The sequence below is a fragment of the Aptenodytes forsteri genome, unplaced genomic scaffold (genome assembly GCF_000699145.1).
Source record: "Aptenodytes forsteri isolate BGI_AS27 unplaced genomic scaffold, ASM69914v1 Scaffold155, whole genome shotgun sequence".
In the NCBI taxonomy this organism is placed as follows: domain Eukaryota; kingdom Metazoa; phylum Chordata; class Aves; order Sphenisciformes; family Spheniscidae; genus Aptenodytes; species Aptenodytes forsteri.
Window position 1 is genome coordinate 8,321,874 of NW_008794446.1, and position 22,661 is coordinate 8,344,534.

Genomic DNA, 22,661 nt, shown 5'->3' on the forward strand with positions numbered 1-22,661 from the left:
GTGGTTTTAAGACCATTCTACTGCCTCACAAATGCAGTTTCAATAGTCCTGAGTTTGGGTTCACATGTACAAATGGCTGGTTACAATATTCTTTTCCATTAAGCATTTTTGGAACACATGATGCTTTATGAGCAAAGGTTAACTAGGGCCCGAAGGAAGCTTGGAGCAAGAAAGTACAGATGTATTTGTAGCATTGAGGGACCCCTGGCCAACCTGAGAATTATGGTCAGCTCAGCTCTGCCAGTGTCTTCCGAAAGATGGTGTTCTGTCCCAACTAATTTCAATGTCTAAAGTAATTGTGGCTAAATCCCTAATTCCCACGATCGGATTTCAGTTCACATAGTCAGAAAAGTAGTCTGTATGATACATGAATGAATATTTTGCTTTTAGAGTTATGAATATTGTTGCCTTAACTGTGTGTTACTCTACACTGGAATTAGAGCTCTGAAAATCTTTATGGTGCTGCCTTTTGAAATTGTCCATTTGTATAGAATTTTTTTAGAAGGTGAACATAATCGTCTTGTCAGATAGTGGAATAAGCTTTGGGAGGCATGCAGTACCTGGAGTCTTAGGAGGCTGGGGTAAATGAGGGCTCAGCATCCCTGTGAGTTACAGGGGTCTTGCATACTGTCTGAAAAACTGCTGTGATAGACTTCATTATTTTGGGTATTTCTGATTCTTGTCAGGTAAAGCATTTACTGACTTCAGCTGGGAGAAGGCTTTTTGTGGTTTTTGTTTTATATCTAAAGTATTAAATTGCTGAAACTGGTTGTTACGTGGTGTTAAGATTATATAATTTTAACACTCTTTCAGTGAGTGATTATCTGTTTGGGAGCTCTCCATAGATTCTCATCAGTACTGGAACTTCAAGATTATTAAAATAGTCGTGTGAAGTGATTTGAAACTTAATGTTAACATCAGGACAGCTCTTACAAAATAGCCCATGGATGAACTTTCAGTCACTGAAACAAGAAAATGTCTCATCTCCATCCCCCTCAAACACACTACCTGGGATTGTTGCCTCTTGTGTAGCTATGAAAATACGAAGACACTAAATTGTCAACTGAACACGTGTAATCCTTCAAGTTTGCAGTTTGTCTGAAATATCAGTGCTGACTGTGTACCATGGCTGGTGAAGAAACTGCCTAACCATTGCAGGATGTGATGGCAAGGGCAAACTTCATTTTAAGATCCTCCTAAGGTCATCTTACGTAGTATTAAATAGGACTGTGTTTAGCAAAGGCCATTTTTCTCTTCCTGTGCAGCTTGGAGGCGCTTGGAATTCTGAGGACTTTACTATATTTTTTTGAAACAATCTTAGTTAACAAAATAACTAGGAATGCTGTCTAGGGAACAGCTGAGTAGAGGCACTCACTTCCTTTGATCTGCAAGGAGGCCAGTGTCCAAGCTGTCCTCATTCCTGCTTGTATCCTTCTCCACTCCTATGTAAGGATGTTGCAAGGCCAGACCATCCGCAGACAGTGTATCTCTGAAGCTGCTGTCAGGAGACCCATGCTTGTTCATGCACATCACCCTTCCCCAAGGATATAGCCTGTGCCAAGTAGGCAATGCTATTTGAGGAAGTCAAGTAACATAAAATAATCTCTGGCTACTGAGCGATATTCAGGAAAATCGTGGTACCCTGTATCATCATCTTTTAGAAACCCTAGGCTTTTTATGTTTTTTCTTGTTTTAAAACCCTCTAGACAAGGCTTCAGGCCTTTTAAGAGCCTCCAACCATGCACTTTTATCATTAAACCTAGTCTCTTCTGAGCAGTTAAAGCTGTGGTATAGTAGCAAGCATTTTTTTTAAAGTATGCACAAAAATTAATTGAATTTGACTTAGAACTGAAGTAAAACTCAGCAGAAACAGTGACAATTTTATTGCAACTTCTGGACTAGCTTTGAGCTAGTCTGTACACCCAGGCCCCACTTCTCCTGAGACAGTGATCTTCAGGGGGTGGGCAGTAGCTGTACCCTGCTGCTGGTTCTTCATGTGCCACATGGCGAGGGATGGGCTGAAGGAACTGGCTGCCTTGTGCCCAGTTTCAAGAGTGGAAGTGGGGGCAGAAGGGGGGATTCGGATCTGTGCCACATCCTGTTTGCTGTTGCTCACACATGTGCTGCCAGTTGAAGTAAAAATCAATTGTTCTAAGAAAGCTTGCTTGTATTTGATTTTTCAGAGCTCTGTATTTTTGTCCCTTTCTTGCTTATTAACCTGTTGTACTTGAGTTGCAAGACAAAAGGTTTGCATTTCTTTTGGTACTTTGAAGATAAGCAATAGTTTCAAGCATGAATTGATCTTGGTAGAACTCTATTAGAAAATCGACTGTTCAGGTTTCCTCTCACTATAGGTGTTAAAGCTGGACAATCTTAAGGTATTTACCTCATGTTATTGCTGTGTAGTACTAATTTTGTAATCAAATTGCGGCAGAAGAGTTGGCATCTTGACCCAATCTTATTTGAGAAAAAATACTAAGTTGAGGGGTCTGGAGAACAAGTCTTGTGAGGAGCGGCTGAGGGAACTGGGACTGTTTAGCCTGGAGAAAAGGAGGCTGAGGGGAGACCTCATCGCTCTCTACAACTACCTGAAAGGAGGTTGTAGCGAGGTGGGTGTCGGTCTCTTCTCCCAAGGAACTAGCGATAGGACGAGAGGAAATGGCCTCAAGTTGTGCCAGGGGAGGTTTAGATTGGATGTAAGGAAAAATGTCTTTACTGAAAGAGTGGTGAAACATTGGAACAGGCTGCCCAGGGAAGTGGTTGAGTCCCCATCCCTGGAGGTATTTAAAAGGCGAGCAGATGAGGCGCTTAGGGACATGGTTTAGTGAGTGGTGGTGTTGGGTCAATGGTTGGACTCGATCTTAGAGGTCTTTTCCAACCTCAATGATTCTATGATTCAGCAGGCTGGCTTGCATAAAACCAGTTGGATAACTGCCATGCTTTTTTCATTTAATGACCTAATGCTTTGCAGATAGTTCAGCTATGGGTCCTGTATCAGCTGAACAAGTATATAGCTATCTGGATTTCTGGTATTTGAGTGTAATACTAACTACTTCAGTTTTTTGTAATTTTTTTTACATGTTCTGCCAATGTCAGTGTTTTGGATAGCTCTCCTGTCACTTTCCTTAAATTATTGAATGAGAGTTATTTGATCCTATAGGTCTAGCAAGTGTTCAGATAGTAAAGATCTCTGCTGATGTAGCAGGAATGTTTCCTAGCATCTTGCTTGTTTAACCCAATAGTGTTTCTCTTCTTCCCTAGTGTATGCCTCTACTTTAGCACTGTAATTGATGGGTTTCAAAAACTATAATCCAAGGTAAACATTTTTAGTCTTGCTACTGTCATCTCCTTGAAAGCTAAGCTCTGGAGCTCTTACTTCTAGTTTTGGGGCATGAGGGGAAAAAAAAAAATCCAGTTTCCTGTATCTTTGCTGTTTCCAGCTTTCCCATCTCCACTTCTTCCTCTAGTAGCCTTCTGTCTGTGTTTCCTAGGTGCAGGAGTGTCCAGACTCTTGTCCTTCAGGGCATGCTTAGTGTTCTCTTTGCTCAGGGTGTTCCTTAGGCTTTGTCTGCTCTTGTGGCAGCTCTTAAGCAATTTGGGCACTGTTTTGTCTTAAACACAAATGTTGTCAGGCTTGGGGGCCATCTTTCCAGTTGCTTGCTGAAGGGGCTAGCTCAGGCAGAACGCTGCCTTGCTGTCTGCTTGCTGGGCTCTGTTTTATTAGAAGTCCTGAGGGGACACAGATGGGACTGAGGCCAGGAACAAAGTGGCCAGAATAGCCTGTTGCACCCTGCCTGCTCCCTTGGGCAGCTGCTGAAGGGCAGGAAGCCTGAACTAATTCTTTAGTGAGTCAGTCATGTTCTGGGACTGTAAATGAGCTCAGGAGTCCTTACAGCAATCCCAGTTGGATGGGAACAGTCAGCAAATGTGCATGTTCCCCATTTCCAAGAGGCTGTTGGGAAAGTGGTAAGGTCATGGGACTACGGCTTGTATCAGATCCTTCTGAAAACATCTTTGTGTTGCTTTATTGCCTAGTCAGCCATGGGTAAAAAAGAAAAATATATAGTCCAAGGAGCGTGAGTAACTTCTGATGCTTGTCATGCTTTAAAGGTAGAAGTAAAATCTCAAAGGGTATTTCAAGAGCTGTAAGTTCTCTCATATTTCTGTTCAATACCTGTATTGTGTCTAAATCAAAACCAGGGTTTTAAGAAAACAACTTGAGTTAAAAGCAGTCTGCTTCTTAAAGCCAGTTTTATTACAGAGCTTGCCTGTGCCAATCAGCCCGCTCTGGAACTTTCTCGGCTTCATTTGGAAAACAGGTTTGATAGTACACAAGCACTTGAAAGGAAGACTAATATGACAGGTTGGCTTGTTGCGTGCATGGGACTGTCTTGAGTAGCTTTGAGTTTATAGTTTGCTGTTTGGCTTAATGCTCAAAGCAGTTTCCTTTTACTTAAGTACTAGAATAACTTTGGCTATGAACTCTGACAGCAGTATGGCCTCTGTTACTTACACTAGCATGCAACTGAGTTATTAACTACGCAGATGCTAATAGTGAATTTTTTCTTTTTTCAAGGGGAATTTTGGAGAGGAAACAGAGTGGAAGACTAAAAATAATTGAAGCTCTGGCTTTCCCTAGCCCTGTTTTTAAATTTTATTAGTCTGTAGAGGGGAAAATTCTGTCTTTCCAACTTTATTTTGATGTCTTACAGATTGATGTTACCTTATATGAAAATGCAAAACCAAAACTTTCTTTTCCGCACTACAGATGTAATATGACTTGAAAATAATAAATGATTTTTTCATAGTGAACACTATTTTTGGAACGTGCTCATGTCTGTACTGGCAAGATACTGCAGCATGAGAAAATCATGTTGAAGCAATCCTGTCTTGTACAAATCAATCTACTCAATACTATGTTTCCTGTGTATAGCATTCCTTTGGAGAAAAGATCGGTTCTGTCATCCAGTCTATATTTCATTGTGCCTAGTGTTCAGTCTTTTATACGCTAATAAACACAGATTCCTTACTTACTAGCAATGATAAAACTCCTTCAGTATAGTCTTGGCTACATCCTTGGCTGCTCTTTCTATCTCCCTTTCAGGAGAAGTTGTTCTAATATCATTGAATCAGGATGGTTATTTTTTATATATATCAACCCAGGGTATTATAATAGTGATAATATATATACACATTACTCTGTTTTTTATATACACTCACATATGAAAAAGTTGGGATCTTTAGCTGAGATCTGGGTCTTTAAAGCATCCTACATGTATATAATGAGAAAATACCACTATTTTTTCTGGGAGTAAATTATAGGCTGACTTGTATGTCCACACGCCTGTGTCACTTTCTTGGCTGAATTTTCCTTAGCAGTTTGTGGGCATCTGAGTGTCCTAACAATTTAAAACACAGAAAAGCATGTGGTTAAGGCACTGTAACACAGAATCCTATATCTTCCTGACCTAAAGCAGAAGGTTGTTGTATCTTCTTGATCTGAAGATTTACCCAGTGAGCTGAAAGGTTGGCTTTTATCTTTGGGAAATTACTTAGCAGAAATGTAATTTCCTTGGAGGTCAAACAAGAGCTTGTTCCTGCTCTGGAAAAGCTGGACTGTTATACTAGAAAGAGAAAAAGCAATTGGAACTTGTGGACAGAAGTAGAAGGAAATAAAACAAAAAGCCTATTCTGTTGAATAAATTCAACAAAGCTAAAATATCAAAATATAAAGACACTGAGGCATTCTAGCTTGTTAGCAAAACTAACAGACTGCTTCCTCTTGTCAGAATACAGTTGCTTTTAATAATTACACAGATGTGTTAGTGTCCAGAACAAGCATTTCTTTCTTGCCCTTTCTGTAGTATGAGATCTAAACTGTCTTACGTGTACCATAAACTGTTCTGTGGTCAAACATCTAATGTATTGAAAGCAATAGAGAGATTGTACTATATAGAGTGTTTCTGGAGTAAATGAAAATCGTCTAAGAAGCCTAATCCTGTTCTTAATGTGAAGAGAACAGGGTTTTAGCTATACTACTTGAAATCCCTAGTCTTCCCAGGGTACATGTTTCTTGCTAAAGTTAGAAATATTAAAAAAAAAAAGTCAAACTGAACAAATGTGGTATTGTCTTTCATAGCATTTGAAGAACATGCGATGATGATGAATTGTCCCTTTGACTGCAGTTGTTTCTACAGTTCTTTCTTATGCTGCAAGCCTTGCCCTCTGAGAACTCGAAGGCTTGCAAATGGCTCATGGCTTTCAAGATGGTGCCTTTGGCAGTCATGTTGCACTGGATGTCCACTTAGGATGTCAATTCTTTGGACTGAAATGCTGAGACTTTTGTCACTTTTCTTGATTTTTTTTTTAAGAACTAAATTTGGTATTTTAATGAGGGTTTACAGTGAAGATTGGCATTTTGAAGATGCCACTCCCATAAATCAGTTCTCTGTCTTTAATCTGAGGAAAAAGTACTGTTGCAGGAAATTGGAAGTTTTATTTCAAAAGGCTGAAATGCTAGGACTACCGCTTCTGGCAGCACACGCTGCCATGATACTTAATCTGCAAGACAGGAGATGACTGGTTAGTGAAATATTGAACAAATTAATGAGGGTTTACAGTGAAGATTGGCATTTTGAAGATGCCACTCCCATAATCAGTGTCTCTGTCTTTAATCTGAGGAAAAAGTACTGTTGCAGGAAATTGGAAGTTTTATTTCAAAAGGCTGAAATGCTAGGACTACCGCTTCTGGCAGCACACGCTGCCATGATACTTAATCTGCAAGACAGGAGATGACTGGTTAGTGAAATATTGAACAAATTAGTTTTACCTCTTAATTTGGAAAAAGCCTCTCTTCCCTCGTGCTTCTCCTCCCTCTCCCACCTGAGCCCCCAGCTCATGGGTTGCAGGGGGACTTCATACGTGTTCCTTAATGAAGACACCACTTTTCTTCACGGAGGGCCTGAAGTTTAGCATGCAGCCATCTGGCATTCTGCATTAAGATTGACTTGAACATTTAACCATGTACTTTTCAAGTGGTCAGCTCTTCAGTGCTATTCTTTACTATGATCTTCAACTACCTGCAACGCTTTATACAGGATATGTATTTGAGATGGTATATCTGACTGACATATTTGGAGATGATTTTTCTGTGATCAAACAAAGCTTGTAAAAGATCAGTTTAATTTTTCTCTTTAAACTATGTTGGAACATGCTTGGAGGTTTCATTTCTCTCTTTAAAACTACGTTGGAACGTGCTTGGAGATAAAAGTACTGCTGACAGGACAGAGGTTTCTTCAGAGTATATTTTCTTTCCTATTCACCAAGTTCCCTGGCTCCTGCATAATCAGTTTGTTACAGAACTGAAAACACCCTTGAATAATTATCTACAGTTCTTGTTATAGCTCTTGATGGTCCAATTCATCTGGACTTTCAGCTGCCAGTGGAGACATAAAAGTACTGATATGATCTGTTTATCTAATTTTTGAAGGCAAGATTTGGTCTGTATGTGTGATAACCTGAGACTGCTATGCAGATTAAGGACTCTTTGTATATAGACGTTTTAGATTACTTGGCTTACTGTGAAGGAATTTCAGGTTGACATTAGATTCAAAGCTATGAAAGCGATCTGAGTGAGGCCATCTAATATCTCTGGGTCCTCCATATGATGTTTTTCTTGGCATGGTAGGAGACCATATTCATCAAGCAGAATCATGGTGCTATTAAGTAAGAAAGTACTGCTGTGTAGAATCAGTGACGGTCATTTGATTGACATGTTTTGGGAATGGGTTCTTGTTGTCTTGCCTTACACTTTTAGTGATATTTGCATTTGTGTAACAATATTTGCCTAATACTTTCTATGTTGTGGTTCTTTAAACATCATGGTAAACTTACTCTCATAAAGGGGTTTGGATAAGCAGATGGTACATTGCTGGGTTGTTTGTGTGTAATTGGTATCTGAGCTTATTAAATATTTTTGTAAGAGAAATGCAGATGTTGCTTGATCAACTTACATAGACTCTTGTGGGAAGGCAGATGATGACCCTAATAACATCTTTTGGAAAAACTATCCACTCATACCACTCAGAGTTAAATCGAAGCTTCCAGGGGCTTTGTGAGGAATCTTGCTGGGAATGATTTTGAAACTGCAGGTTCTCTATATGGTACCTGCAGAAATAGTTTAGAATAGACTATTTCTCAGCTATTGTGCTTATGTGCTCCTGTTCTCACGAGGCTCTGAGAATATTAAACTATTTCGGCACTCCTGTCAGAGGAATCTGGGATCAAATGTCTTATAACTAGTTCAGGCTGAAGTTTTGTCAAAATCATGCTTGTCCTATATTAGAGAGGGAATATGGGGCACTTCGTTATACCTTTCAATCTTTCTTTGGAGAATTGCTTCAAAGTGGTGAAGTCAAGTAATTGATTGGGACTTAGGAGATCAAGTTAGCGTTTATCAGTGTGAAGTGTCATTGGAGTGCTCTTATGTATCTCTTCAAATCAGCACGTGACACAGGCTGGGCACTGCAGTAATACTGAGCAACAGCTATTGATGAGCCTGATATTTTTTTTGTTAAATTTTGATCTTACTGAAAAGAGTAAATTGAAGGTAGTCAGTTGGAATCTGATCTTCTCCCATGATCCATTTGCTGAGTAATTTTGTGTGGACAGGTTGAATTTGAAGTGAATCATGTCTTCTAAAGTATTCAAGGCTTCCTAAACTAGGAGATGTTTTTGTAGTATTTCTTTTGAAACGCAAAGTAACGAAGTATTCACAGTTGGAGTCTTCAGCTTTCAAAGGTTCTCTTGGCTTTGGAACTAGAGAGTGTCCTTATATTCTGTTCTTCCTGTAAAGCTAAGGAATGGATGGACTTTTAAAATTGGGTTTTAGAAATCTGTAATTTTCAGAGGCATCTCTCTATAGTGCTGTTTGCAATGAGTTAATAAACAACCTCACTGCTAACATTTCTACTTTTGGCTTTACAAGAACCTTACAGGTGATGGGTTTTCATATGGACCTGCATAGTTTGTCTTTGTCTCTTTGCATATTATTGAGATATTTTGGTATATAAGTTTCTTTTCTAGGAGTCATCTTAGTCTAATTTCTCCTCTTGTGGCTCTTCTGCCATAATCTGATAGCTCATAGGTCCCAATATTACTGCTGTTCCTTCAGATATGTTCAGCTTGTGAGACACTTCCAAGTCTCTCATGACTCTCAGAACTTGTATGAGCACCTGATCACACATTCCTGCTTTTCTGGTCCTTTATCCTGGCCTCTTCTAAAAGAAGCTATAGAAAAAAAGGAAAGACGCAAGATCATATTACTGCACAGGAGTGCTCAACCATGTGAACATAAGATGGGGAGCAGAAAAAGAATAGGTGGGTCACAAGCTGAATGTGAGTTAAGTGTTACGCTGTGGTGAAAAAGGCAAAAGGCAAGAAAGTATGGCACAGGAGTATAGCCTACTCGATCAACACATAATTGCCTCATCTGTTGCACTGTGTAGCTACATGGTCAGACTAATGTCAATACCGCTGTCAAGTCTGGGTCTTTTTTGGCATTGTGACACAGCTTTAAGAGTAGAAGAAAGCCAAGGTAGTTTTGTGGATGCTCTTAACATCCTCATTGTTGAGAAAGTATGCAAATGCTTGTCTGAATTTTTGAGTTGAACATGGAGGACCATGTTATTGTACAGTTGATTGTATTAGGCCATGCATATCCTCATATTAATAACTAAAGATTTCTAATTCTACTGATGTGTTGAGTTTCCATTTTATTGGCCATAAACCATGGCTTTTGGATCAGTTTTATGTAAGCAGGTGACACAGTGCACCTAGCAAACACATTTGTATTTACATCCACAATCTAACTCTAAAAATACACAGAAGCAGTTAGTCAGCTGTTTGAAGATTGATCAGTGTAGGAAGTCACAAAAAAGGGGGAGCAGAGGAACTTGACCAAGTCCTGCAGCTGGCCTCTTTCTGTGCACAAGAAGTTGTCTTTACTAGGCTTTGTGGCAATGTACTTTGCACCCTTGCTTATAACTAGGTCTTTGGAAGTTGTCTGTCTGCTTTCAGAAATTGAAGTTGTTTGCTGTCCTAGTCAAGTTTGGTGCGAAACTTGGAAGATTGGCAAAAGTGGGTATCTGTTCTGGAAATAAAGTGGTATTTCTTCCTTGGTTTCAAGAGACGTTTCGAGGTTAGCATTTGCACATACGCTATTTATTGTGGAAAGCACTTCCAGTGACTCTTCTGCCCAACAGGTGTTGCTCTAAATACTTGTATCATGTTTCACCAGCTTTGGTTTAAACATCAGTGTCTTGCCTTTATATTCATTATCCCTATTCTTCTGTAAATTTGCTTCTGCCAGATGTCCTTACAGATCCCTCAGGTACAGCAACTAGACAGTTTGAAGTGAAAGACTTCACCAAATGTGCGGTGAAGCTTCTAAGTTGCAATTAAGATATGGTGGAAAATTTTCCATGAAGGTAGGGCTGGCAAGTGTTACCTTGAATTGGGGTTATGCAGTGAAGGTCCTTGCTTTTCTTAAGTCCTCCTTGGAAGATTTTTCACTTAACACTGTGGGGGCAAGGGGCATGGCTGGTACTTTGGCTTGAAACCACTTTTTATAGCACAGTAAAATAATTGTTACGTGTGATTATTCGCATTATCCATGCGTAGGAAGGAAACAGCAGAAGTCATAAAAGTAAATTCTTAGATTGGTAAAATAGGTTGAGCTGGCACTTCAGTGTACTCCAGAACAATGAGTTAGCAGACTGTTATTTGTATCATCTCACAGACTTAGTGGTTTGGAAATGAACCACAGGATGATGGAAGAAGTTGACTTGGAAAGATCTTTAAACTGCTGTAGCTAGCAGTACTTTCTAGATTTATGATAAATATAACAACAAGTAATATATGCAGTTGACTTAGCTTACAGTTAAACTAATGTAGGTGTTAGTTTGACATCTCTTACTGCAGGAGCTTGTTCTGTGGGGATCACTTTAGCTCCTTTGAGATGGAGGAAAGGCCATGCAAGAAGGGTGCATGAAATGTAGATGCCTGAGAAGGCTAGAATGTAAGGCTGATTTAGGCTTAACGAGTGTGTGTGTGTGTCTCAGAGGTCACAGGTCCAGGGGTGAGTAGTTCTCTTCAGCTAAAGAGGCCACCTTGTCTATGTGATGCTACTTGCCATTTAGTTTTCTTCCCAAGACCTTTTTCCTTGTGGGCCACGTATCACTCTGCTTAGAATGAAATGTGAGTGTAGTTGCTGTGCAAATGAGGCTTCATTTCTTTCTCCTGCTATCATCTCAGTGACTTGAGCATTTCCAGGGAAAAGCAGGGGAGGAAGGGGAAGAGGAGGCTTGGAGCTGATCATCTTACAGTAATTGTCCAGTTCTTCTCTGGGTATCAGCTTGTTTGTAAGGTAAATTTAGGGAATGGCTGTTATCCTGTGGAATTCTTTTGCACCCAAAGTTTTTGCAAGTCCTACTGATTTTTTTTTTCTTAGCAAGTATCTGATATTGTCATTCTGTGTTGGATGCCAGATTGCCTCACACACTAACATTTCTTGCTGTAGCATGCAAACTTCCCAAGCTCTCATGGGAGGGAATGGGCTGTATGGTGTGCTGCTGTTTTTTTTAAAAAAAACAAAAAAACCAAAAAACCAAAAACCAAACAACAAACAACCAACAAAAAACCACACACACACCCAAAGGCACACAAAAAACATCCCCAACCTTTAAGGTCTTGTTATATAGCCTATGTAGTAATGTTTCTAATGTTTTTATTACAGTATGAATCAAGTCTTGTTTTCAGTGAAGTCAGCAGAGCTCTGATTAACTTAACTCTGATTGCATTGACTTCCAAATTCACTCTAAGCATCATGTGAAAATTCCTAGTATTTGCTCTGTTAAACTACAGAATAAGTCTGGGAAATCCCAGAATTTGTTAATATCAGTTTTGTTATTTAAATACAAAGCTGGGCATAGCAGGGTGTTTTTCTGAGGCTTTAGAAAGTGAGAATATACAAACATGCTATTAAAAGGTTTGTTAAAGATCCTGAGAGTGCAGTCCAGAGAAAAGACCACACAAACTCTGCTTCAGGATGTTTTCATTTTCTGCCTGTCAACAAATTATACTCTGCTATGGAGATTTCTAATAGTGTACTAATAATGTTACTCCATGTTCTGGATGGAAACTATGCACACACAGAACAATAAAATCTGCAAGTTTGTTTTAAGATAGTAATGCAAGTAAATGCTCTGCTCAAGGTTTGCATTTGGGGTTGTGACTTGTTAAAATGGAAATGGGAGAACAAACAGGAAAAGCAGGTGTGGTAGGCTTGTTACGGAATATACCACCATGTCTTGAATTTAACTCAAGCATAGAGACTATAAAAACACTAACCCTTAAATGCATTTGTGTGAGTCAGAATTGTTGATATTTTTAGAATCAACTCCCCCAACCATGTCAAATGTGCAAAAGTAGAATAAAAAATAAATGAAAACCTAATTTCCTTAGCTTCCTCAGTTTGAGCTCAGTTGACTTTTTGCAATCTAACCGATCCTTTTTTAATGTTTTGTGCTTTGATTTACTTGGTGGTCTTGGATGAATGATTCTTAAGCCCTTGTGAAGCTCTAATTAAACTGATAATGTTGCTCTGATTCAACAGACAGCTTAAGCATGTGCACATTTCCTCTACTGGCTAATGAAGTGTCCGTGTTTATTTGAATAGCCCACTGAATCAGGGCTACTAAACCGATGGACTTTTCAGTTGATGCACCTTCTGACCTTTAAGTAAAACTCTATCTGTATTTTTAATATTTGGTGGAAATTTATCTGATATGCCAGTACAATAAGGTCTGATTGGCAGGCACCTCTCCAGGTTTCCCCAGAGCAGCTGGATGCTCTGTGTGTCTGAAGGAAATCTTGAGGGAGGAGGAACCAAGTTTATGATGGATAAATGAAGTGCTTGTAGTAATCTTCTCTGTAATATTCTATTTTTATCAGAACTCCTGACAAACTTTCCATTTACTCTTGATGGGTACTCAGTAAAAACGGCAGGGATATTCCACAGGTCTGAGTTTATCCAGATACTTTTTTTAGGACTACTATCGATTTCTGCTCCATTATGCTTGTTCTAGTGAAGGATTGATTTATTCTTGCTTGATGTGACTCAGAGAAGAAACTTAGCCCTTGATGTCAAACACAGAGTAAAAGCTAGGTATCAAAGTAGAGATTTCTACTCTAGTTTAATGAGTTGCCCATAGAAGGATATAGTTCCCCATGGTTTCCAAATGTTTGTTCATCTGCTTACTTAGGAAGTCTTTATTATATACCCAGTGAGATTTGGAGCTAGTTTCTTTTGCTTAATTGCACTGGCCTACAGGAGCAGTAGTTTGTTTTCTTTTTTAAAACATAGCATTTGTAAGTAGTTGGAAGAAACAGAAATAATAACTAGTGCTTTTTTACTGTATAAGCTGTTAGGTTGTAAGTTAGCCATGTGTATGGAAGAGTATATTGAGAGCTTTACAAAAAGCTGTTTAAATGAGGTGCCTGGTTTGTAATCCTTGATTTACAGCTTCTTGGAGTATTATTAACCCTGTTACTGATTCTGTGGCATCTTGTATGTAAGAGTAGTAAGTTCAGTGACCAGGGCATGAATTGGATGAGGCTTTATGCATAGCCATGATAATAAGCTATGGAGAGACTAGTAATCTTATCTGATGAGAACCATCACCTTTTGTAAGTCTTTCTGTTGTCATGTCACTTTTTCTTTTGGGCAACAGATGATGGATATTGAATAACCCTCCTGAACTTGCCCTCAGGTTCTCCTCTGCAGGAGGGCGTGGTTGGGCCCTGGCCCTTCACCTTCCTTTGGGTCAGGTAAAGAAGCAACAGGAAAATGAGGGTGTTTCCTCTGAAGTGCCAGAAGGGCTAGACAGGGAATAAGGGCAGGGACTGTCTCCCTTGGTTTCAAATAGTCAGAGAAGTTTTTAATCCTGTGGGTGGATTCAGGAGAAGGACAGGGGGTAATTCTGCATTTGACAGCAAGAAAAAGGTTTGAGCAAGGCTGAGAGGAAGCAGTAAAGAAAAACAAATGACACTTACCCCAAGATCCCAGGGGCAAGGGTTCTTGGGTTAAAATTCTGTTATTGATGACATTACCCAAACTGTATCCCTTATACCATCCTTGGGATTTCTGTGAATGTTGTCACTACCTAGTGGTGCTGAAGTAGATAAAACGACTTTCTTCCCACAAGACATACCCTTGTTTTTCCTGCACCAGTCTGTAATGGTTTAAGCACAGTCATCTACTTTGTGTTAAATTTTCAGGTACAGTGTAAATAAAGCATGCCATGAAGACATAAATCTAATCTCTCACAGCTTAACAGGGAAGCAGGGAATGACGCAGTCATTCTTGTAATGAAGAAGGTGCAAAATGTAATCTGTGTCTGAAATGGCTGAACTGTACACTGTCATACTCATTAACTTAGTCTGTAAATTTGCCTCCAGTTTGGGGCTAGTTTCTTGGTGAATCAGGGTGAGTTTGTTCTGACTACCATACCAATGAGTGGGGCGAGAGAAAATAAATTGCAAAGCAACTTCCCTTCCTTTTTTTCCTCCCCTTTGTGTGAAAGTGGCCTGACTCTCCTCCCACCTGTTTGGCCCAGGAAAGCTCAGTCATTCTGGCTACCTGATCCTCCTCCTCTGCTCAGTAATGCTGTCTTGACTGCTGTCATGTCCTCAACTTCTTTACCACCCAAAATTCATATAATCTCCAATGTTTCTTGGGGTTTCCTCCTTGTCTACATGCTGTTCTGCATCCTTCTTTACTCTAGAGGAGAAGTGACCTCTCTCCCCTTGTTAACCTTTTGATCTGCTTCCCGCAGTTCTTGATGGTAACTGGGGATCGAGGGCTCTCCCATAACAGACCCTGCACCTGGCTTGGGAGGTCCCTGAGCTGCCAACTGTGGCAGCCCAGAGGGTCTTCTGAGAGAGTATATGCTTGCTGGTATAGGCATGCTGTATTCTTGCACTCATTCCCGGCTGGTTGCTTTTGGCCACGGTTGTGGTCTGGTTTGATTGAGTGTGGCTATTTTTGTCTTATTTTACTGGCTTTGTGTGTAAAACTGATCTAGTCAAACTTCGGAACTTTACACAGCAGATGGCTGGAAGTGCTGCCATGTTTAGCAGTTTTATGATACATTTCAGACCTCAACATATTTATTGAGTTTTGTATGAGAAACACGATTCAAGGCAAGCAAAAATATGTAGCCTCTAACTATCACAGTGCACTCAATCTTGCTGCTCAGTGTACTGTGGTGGCTCTCTGTCTTGACAGAAATCAGATCTATTTCACTCAGTATTACACATGGAGAACACTTTTAAAATTAGATAATTATCTAATTTGGTGTATTTTTCTGAAACAAGGTGATTCTTATTTGAGCTGGAAATAAAAAGATGAAGGAAAAAATCCTTTATCATGACCTTATGGACATGGGCATTTAAAGATCACTTATGTAATCCTGTAGTAGAAATCTTTGTTAAAAAAAACCCAACCAACTTAAATCAACAGAAAGGGAACACTTTTCTTGCTGGTTTTTTCAGTAAAACATTATTGGAATGGTTGAAGTCCAAAGTTGGGATGATCCTGCTGTCATGGTGATGGAAGTGAAGTTTGGACTGATTGCGGTTGCTGATGGCTGCGGTCAGGATACCTCTAGCCAGGGTGAATATTACTATTACAACCTCACTAAAATTTACCACCAAAATGGGAGTGACGGGGAAGAGAGGAACAGAGGACAGCGTTGTGGTGCACAGAACCTGGCCCTTCTGAGGGCTGCAGTACGAGACACCAGAGCTGCTGCGATGGTGGCTCATGGGACTGCAGCTGTTGGGAGGCTGGGAAGCACCGGCAGGCTGTATAATATCTGAGCAGCCATAATTTTATTGGTGCTTGGCCTCTAGTGAGCATGAGAACTTGAGTTAGTGTGGTCTTACTGAAGTGTAGTGATAAGGAGAAAAAAAAAAAGCGGGGGGTGGGGTGGGGACAGTGGGAGAGGTGGTCTACCGTAACCCAGAAGCACTGCCTGTGGCTCTTTTTCCTGGAGGGTGCGGAATAGCTCTCAGTATGTGGTAGTTTGACATACTGAATTGATTAACCTGAGCTTCTCCGAGCACTGTAGTAGTGCCCATCTGGTCAGCTGTTCTGGGTGTCTGTGGCAAGGTGTTGGGGCTGCAGGGGCCTTGGTGAGGAGAGGCTGGGTCTGCCCTGTGCCAGACACAGCTGGTTCTGCAGGGCACAGCTGAGCCCTTCAGCCAAGATGGTGGCACCTGTGGGAAAGCATATTTAAGAAAGGATGCACAGATAGTGAGTGAGGAGAAAAAGGTGAGAAACAGCCCTGCAAGCACCCAGGTCAGAGGAGTTTCCCATCACTTTATTTGCAGGAAAAAACCCACCTCAGTCTGATACTTCTGTCTTTTGAGTGCACAGAAACAGCTTGTAAAAGCTTAGATCAAGAAATTAAGCCGTGGTACTAGGAAGCTCTTTGTGTTGTTTTTTCCTATCTCTTCCCTTCATGGATAGATGCTGGAGAGATTGCTGAAGGAAGTATTTTAGGAATGTAAACTTGTTTCCCACTGTTTTAGTGCTGTGATATAGAGCTGGAGCTTTTTGGCTTAGACGTCTTTGATGTGGAAGAGATGCAACTTTAAATACTACTTTTGCCATCTTTGTAAGGGGATTCATGTGTGCAGGTTTCTAGATATCTTTGGTTTGCTCAACCATGTGCAAAAACCCCAACTCCTGTTCCCAGTTGAATGTAGAGAGAAAAATCCAGACTCCACATCAGTGCTGGCCTTCATTGAGGTAATCTGTTCCTCAGGACCAGCAGGTGTGTAGTCCAGAGTAACTAGTTTAGCTACCTGAGTCTTTCTTTTTTTTAACATCTGTCTGTTAAACTGGAGGTGCAAATAGGCATTTGGCAACAGTTTGGCTTGCAATCCTCTGGAGAAATCTGGATCTATAAAATGATGAATGGGTTGCAATGAGGCATAAATATCACATTTTCATTTCTGACAGTTATAACTGTTCTAGTGTTTTTTCTGTTATATAAAGAAAAAAAAATGTGTTTTGCTTAGACCAACACAGATCACAAAACTAGTACCTTTAAATATCAATAAGCAGAAACGTGTATAACACTTGGTTCAGCACAATTATTTGAAGTTGCACAGTTAAGATGAGCAGGAGTGCATTTTCTCTTTTTTTGGTTGGTTTAAGAGTGGAGAGAACACTAGACTGGAAACTAGGTGAGGATTTGCTAAAAGAGAAACCAGTTATTTTTGTGTGTACTACTGATACTGTTTTTTTGAACAAAGGGGGAAAACTGAAAAATTATATAATCCAGCAGTTAGTGATCATTTGTCACCTAAAAGCAGTGTTTGACTGGTACTGAAGTCTTTGCTTTTTATGTTCTTCCATCCTATGTCCTATGTGTCAAGACCTTCTCTGTCAAAAAGTGCACATACACTTCAGATCATGAGCAACTTCTTGAACTATTTAGCAGTGGTTAACTCAGCTGGAACTGATGGTTAAACTAACCTGCATGGGAATGGAACAGACTGCTGTAAGCATGAATTTCACTGCAGTAGATGGTTGAAATATTTGGGGTGACAGTGAAACATGAGCACTTGATTTTTATTTTTTTTTCTTTTCCCAGAAGCAGCTTTCAGTGAAAATGTTTTTGGGATAGGGAATACTGTTTGAATAAATAGTAATACTTTGAATGTTGTCAAAAGCCATGAAAGGCATTAGGTTATATCTGCCCTACAGTTGAAGAGGATGTATCACGACTACTGTGGGCACATACGTCATGCAGGGGTGTGTAGTGGAGATGCCCGAGTCTGCGCTGAAACAAGGCATGTGTTCCTAGGCAAGCAGATGCAGCTTTTGCTGATTTGTGACCCAAATTAACATGTCTGCACAAGGTCCTGTTAAAACACTAACTCATGTCAGTGCTAGTTCAGGTGCATGTATACTGTGCTCCATTGCATAGTCCAGAAGTGCCTTGCTGCATTTTGGATGCACTTATATTAAGAAGAAACATGATTTCTTTCTGTTTATTCTTCAGGCAACAAGAGCTTCTCTGACTCAACATTGTACCAGTTTGGGGGAGTCGCTGGGCAAGGAAAACGATATTGCTCTGATTATTGATGGCCACACACTGAAGTATGCCCTGTCATTTGAAGTCAGGCAGAGCTTTCTGGACTTGGCACTCTCCTGTAAAGCAGTTATTTGTTGCAGGTAAGAAATTCTGGGACTCTTTCTGGTAACGAAATGGGCACAAAGCCTGTGAAACTTTACCTAGTATGTTAACTTTCCTTTCAGGCTTATAGTGCTTACAGGAAATATAGAAGTAGGGGAAATAGTGAGATATTCAAGGGGAAGCAAGCTGCATTGGTGAGCCACTTGATAATGTAATTGATTTCTCTGCTGTGGAACTATTATGAAGTGAGACTGTGCTGGGAGGAGTAAAGGAGGACTGTAGAGAGGTATTCCTCTTATACCACAGACAGGTCTGTGAAAGTGTTCATAAGGCTGACTGACAGGCCAACAAAGTTTAAAATTTCAGTTCTTCCTGTCCTACAGGATGCTCTACAGTGCAGCAGTAGAGCTTGTACATCTTCAAGGTGAGCATTCCATCAGCTGCATGTTCCCTCCTGGTGGTAGAACTCTGCTAGATCTTGGAAGCAGTCTCATAAGTATGCTGGAAAGCAACTTGGGTAGTAGAGGAGGAAGCAAGTCCTTCACTAAAATTAAGTGCCATCTAATAATGCAGTTCCCTTTGCCCCAATCAGTGCCAACAGAGTCCAATCTCTTTTATAAAATGATGAAGGATCATGAGAAACCATTATACCTGATTGCCTGATTATATTATATCCATTCCACTCATGAGGGAGTGGTATGGATGTGGTCATTTGTAAGCAATAGGAATTGGCTAGCAAGAAGTTTGTGTGACTGTTCAGTTCAGCTCTAGAGAAGGTCTCTGGATGAATTTAAGTTGTCTTGATTTTTCAATTATGTATGCTATGCAAGAATGTGTGTAAAAGTGCAATTTGCCCTATTTTAAATGTTGGACTACCACTTGCTTTACTAGATCACAGCAGAATTTGACACTGTTTGTGGATTTAGCCATACACAGATGTGGTCCTATGTCATGACTACTTCAGAAGAAGGAAATAAGAGCCCAAAGAAAATGAAAACCAAAAGCTGGCTTGCTTTACTTTCTGCATAGCAGGAAGGCTGCATAATTTTTAACTTTGGAAGATTATGCAGCTTTGAGGACTGTGTGTGTCTGCTCGTTGCTGGTATTTGGGGAGAACTGTGACGTAGAAGGGATTGTTGGTTTAGGTGGACAGGAAGTTTTATCTGCATCCTAGAAGCAAGACCTGCTTTGTGGGGAATGACTATATGGAGACCTTGTACTACTGTTTTGCAGTCTTACTTATCTTATATATGTGCGCACTAGCAAACAAATATTGCATGGCAAAAGCAATTGCAGTCCGTGCATCTGAAGTAGATGAACCCATTGACTTTTTCCATCTCTGAGTAGTTTCTTTCCAAGTGCTGGGACTCTTGGACTGGTGGTACTGCAGGGTGCAATACTAGGGCTAGCACTGGTCAATGTCTTCATCAATGACCTGATGATTAGATGGAGTATGCCCTCAGCAAGTTTACAGACAATACAAAACTGGGACTAGTGGCTGATACACCAGATGGTTGTGCTGTCATTCTGAGGGACCTCGACAAGCTGAAGAATTGAGCAGAGAAATCTCATGAAGCTCAAGAAGGGGAAATGCAAAGTCCTTTACCTGGGGAGTTATAGCTCCATGCACCAGTAAATGCTGGGGGTTGCCAGGCTAGAAAGCAGCTTTGTCCAGAAGGATCTTAGGGTCCTGGTGGACAAGCTGACCATGAGCCAGCAATGCACCCTAGCGGCACAAAAAAGGCCAAAAGTATCCTGTGCTGCAGTATGAAAAGCATTGCCAGCAGGTCTAGGGAGGTGATCCTTCTTTTCTACTCAGCACTGGTGCGGTCGCATCTGGAGTACTGTGTCCAGTTCTGGGATCCTTAATATAAGATATAAGCAGGTTTAATGGAGAGAGTCCAGTGCAGGGCCACAAAGGTGATCAAGGGACTGGAGCATCTTTCATATGAGGAGAGGCTGAGAGCTGGGACTGTTCAGCCTAGAGAAGAGAAGGCTCAGAGGGATGTTATCAATTTGTATAAATATGTAATAGGAGTGAATGAAGATGAGGGAGCCAGGCTCTTCTCTGTAGTGCTCAGTGACAGGACAAGATGCAACAGACAAATTAAAACACATGAATGTCTGAACACAAAAAAAAACCCCGCTATTTTGCTGTGAGGGTGGTCCAACACTGGAATGGGTTTCTCAGAGAGGTTGTGGTGTCTCTGTTCTTAGAGACATGGAAAACCCAACTGGACGACATGGTGCTGGACAGCCTGCTCTAGCTGACTCTGCTTTAGCCAGGGGCGTTGGACTAACTGATTTCCAGCAGTCTCTTCCAACCTGGGTGATTCTAGGATCCTGTGAGTAGGGACAAATGTCTCCTTTTTTCCAGCCAGTGTTTTTTGTCCTTCTCAAATCCTGTTCTAAATGGTTGTCAACTGGAATGACTTTCCTAAATCAGTTCTTTAATAGCAATTTTTTTTGCTACTGCTGATTGGGGTTTTTTTTTGGGTGGGAAGGAGGGAGGGAGAGGGCATGAGGTGTTAAGAGGAGGGGTCTCACTTCTGCAGATGTTTCATGGGAGTGAACAAGAATGTTTTACAAGAGGGAGCTCACACAATTGCAGCAATCTTCTCTTGAATGCAACAGGCCCAGATGTAGGACCAGTAAGAAGGTCAGCAGTTCTCTTTGTGCAAAGTTACCTTGGGCTTAGAGAGCACCAAATGCCCGGGAAGTGAATTGACCCTATGCTGTAGACTTACGCAGCTGTATTTCTGGGGAAGTTAACAAACATCGAGCAAATAGAAAGCTCTTACTTTCATACTCTTATCACGGTGTTTTGGTAGAGATCCTTCCAAGGCAGTTCATTAGTTTATTTCTCAAAGATTTGACAAGCTATGGATGTTTCCTCACCTGTTATTTCATGACTGAGCTAGCAGCAGTTTCAATTAGTGAATTAGCAAATTGGGGAACAATGCGGGAAAAAATACTGTAGAGTGTAAATCAAAGGGGAAAAGATGATGTAATTTCATAGGCTTAAAAAGAGGAATAAAAATAACCGAGTTTTAAATCCCTAGGGAGAAAGAGGAATGCCTTTAATAGCCTTTAAGGCTTTGCAGGAACCTTCCATTTACTTGCCAGGTGCTTGATACTGAAGAAAGAAAAACTTTTTTCTACTCTGGGCTGTTTTTAATAGTACTTTGTGTGTCAAATGAGATAGTGCACTTAAATTTCACAGGAAAAAGGTTTTAAAATGTAATTGGCATAGCAAGAGGAAATTTCTAATTAAATAGAGTTAGTTTTCAAACAAAAATGTTAATTGGGAGGGGGATCTGGGTCTTTAAACTTAGTGGTATGATGTTTAATCACTCTAGGAGGCTTTGTGTTGCTATTCTCAACATAGCATAAATTCATGAGACTTAGTATTTCATAAATTTACTACAACATTTTCATCTCCTCTGGGGAGTTTCAGCTGCATTTGCCTTTCAAAGATTTTTTTTTAAAATATACTTAAGATATACTGTATATTCATTTGCTGGGCTTTAGGCATAAACTGTAGTTGAACTTGATTCTCAGGGGTAATCTCTTAAAATGAAACTGTAGTAAACCTGGCCCCATTTTGCATTAAGAAGGAGAGATGGTATCTTCTGATGGGGTTAAGTCTTCCACTGTTGCAGTGTCTCTAACAGGCCACTGGCACAGTGGAGGAAAATATACCCCTCGGGAGACTTGGTGAAGCTTGCAAAATCAAACCAAACAATTCTTTAAGGAAAAAGCCTTGTTTGTTAAAAGTTTTTTTCAGAGACTGACAGATCTTATTATCTTCCCTCACACTGACTGGCATGTCAGTATGCAACCAGTCCAGAGTGAGCAAAACTTACTTTTCAGTGGAAGTAAATGTTTAGAAGGCAGCTGAACTCATTACTTCATTTGAGATCTGAGCTGTTGATTGCCTGTCTCTGGTTTTCAAATGTTCCTTTAAAGGACTTGTTTTTATTGATGTTTTGTGAGAGCAGCAAAATGTTAAGGGTTAGGTAGAAGTGAGATTTTTTTTTTAGTAACAAAATGAAGTTTTATCATTAATCTAGTGTTTATACCTCTTAGAAAGCTAGTTTGTATAGCAGATCGCTGTATTTGGCTTTGAATATAGAAGTAGCAGAGAAGTATGTAACTTGCATGTTATGGCAGCATATTTAATTCTCTACTGAAGAGCCTGCCTTGAATTGAAATATTTGTAATTGAAATATGTGGTGCTTCAGAAATACTTTATAACTTTGTATGCTTTGGGAATGATTTTTTTGTTGAATGGAACTTTTCTGCAGGTGACAGTGACTCTGCCTTTGTATGGGTTTAATGCCATATTAACAAGACTTGGATCAGGAAGAAGCAATTCATTGGCATTTTATA

The 22,661-nt window shown here is 40.2% G+C and overlaps 1 protein-coding gene across 1 annotated transcript in view; it reads left to right on the forward strand.

The window, feature by feature from the left end:
- Positions 1–22,661, forward strand: part of ATP8A2 (ATPase phospholipid transporting 8A2) — a 294,058-nt gene that overhangs the window by 77,816 nt on the left and 193,581 nt on the right. Inside the window, exon 24 of the mRNA XM_019474848.1 lies at positions 18,135–18,307. Within this exon, the coding sequence (XP_019330393.1) occupies positions 18,135–18,307 (173 nt within the window). The remainder of the gene's footprint in view (positions 1–18,134; positions 18,308–22,661) is intronic.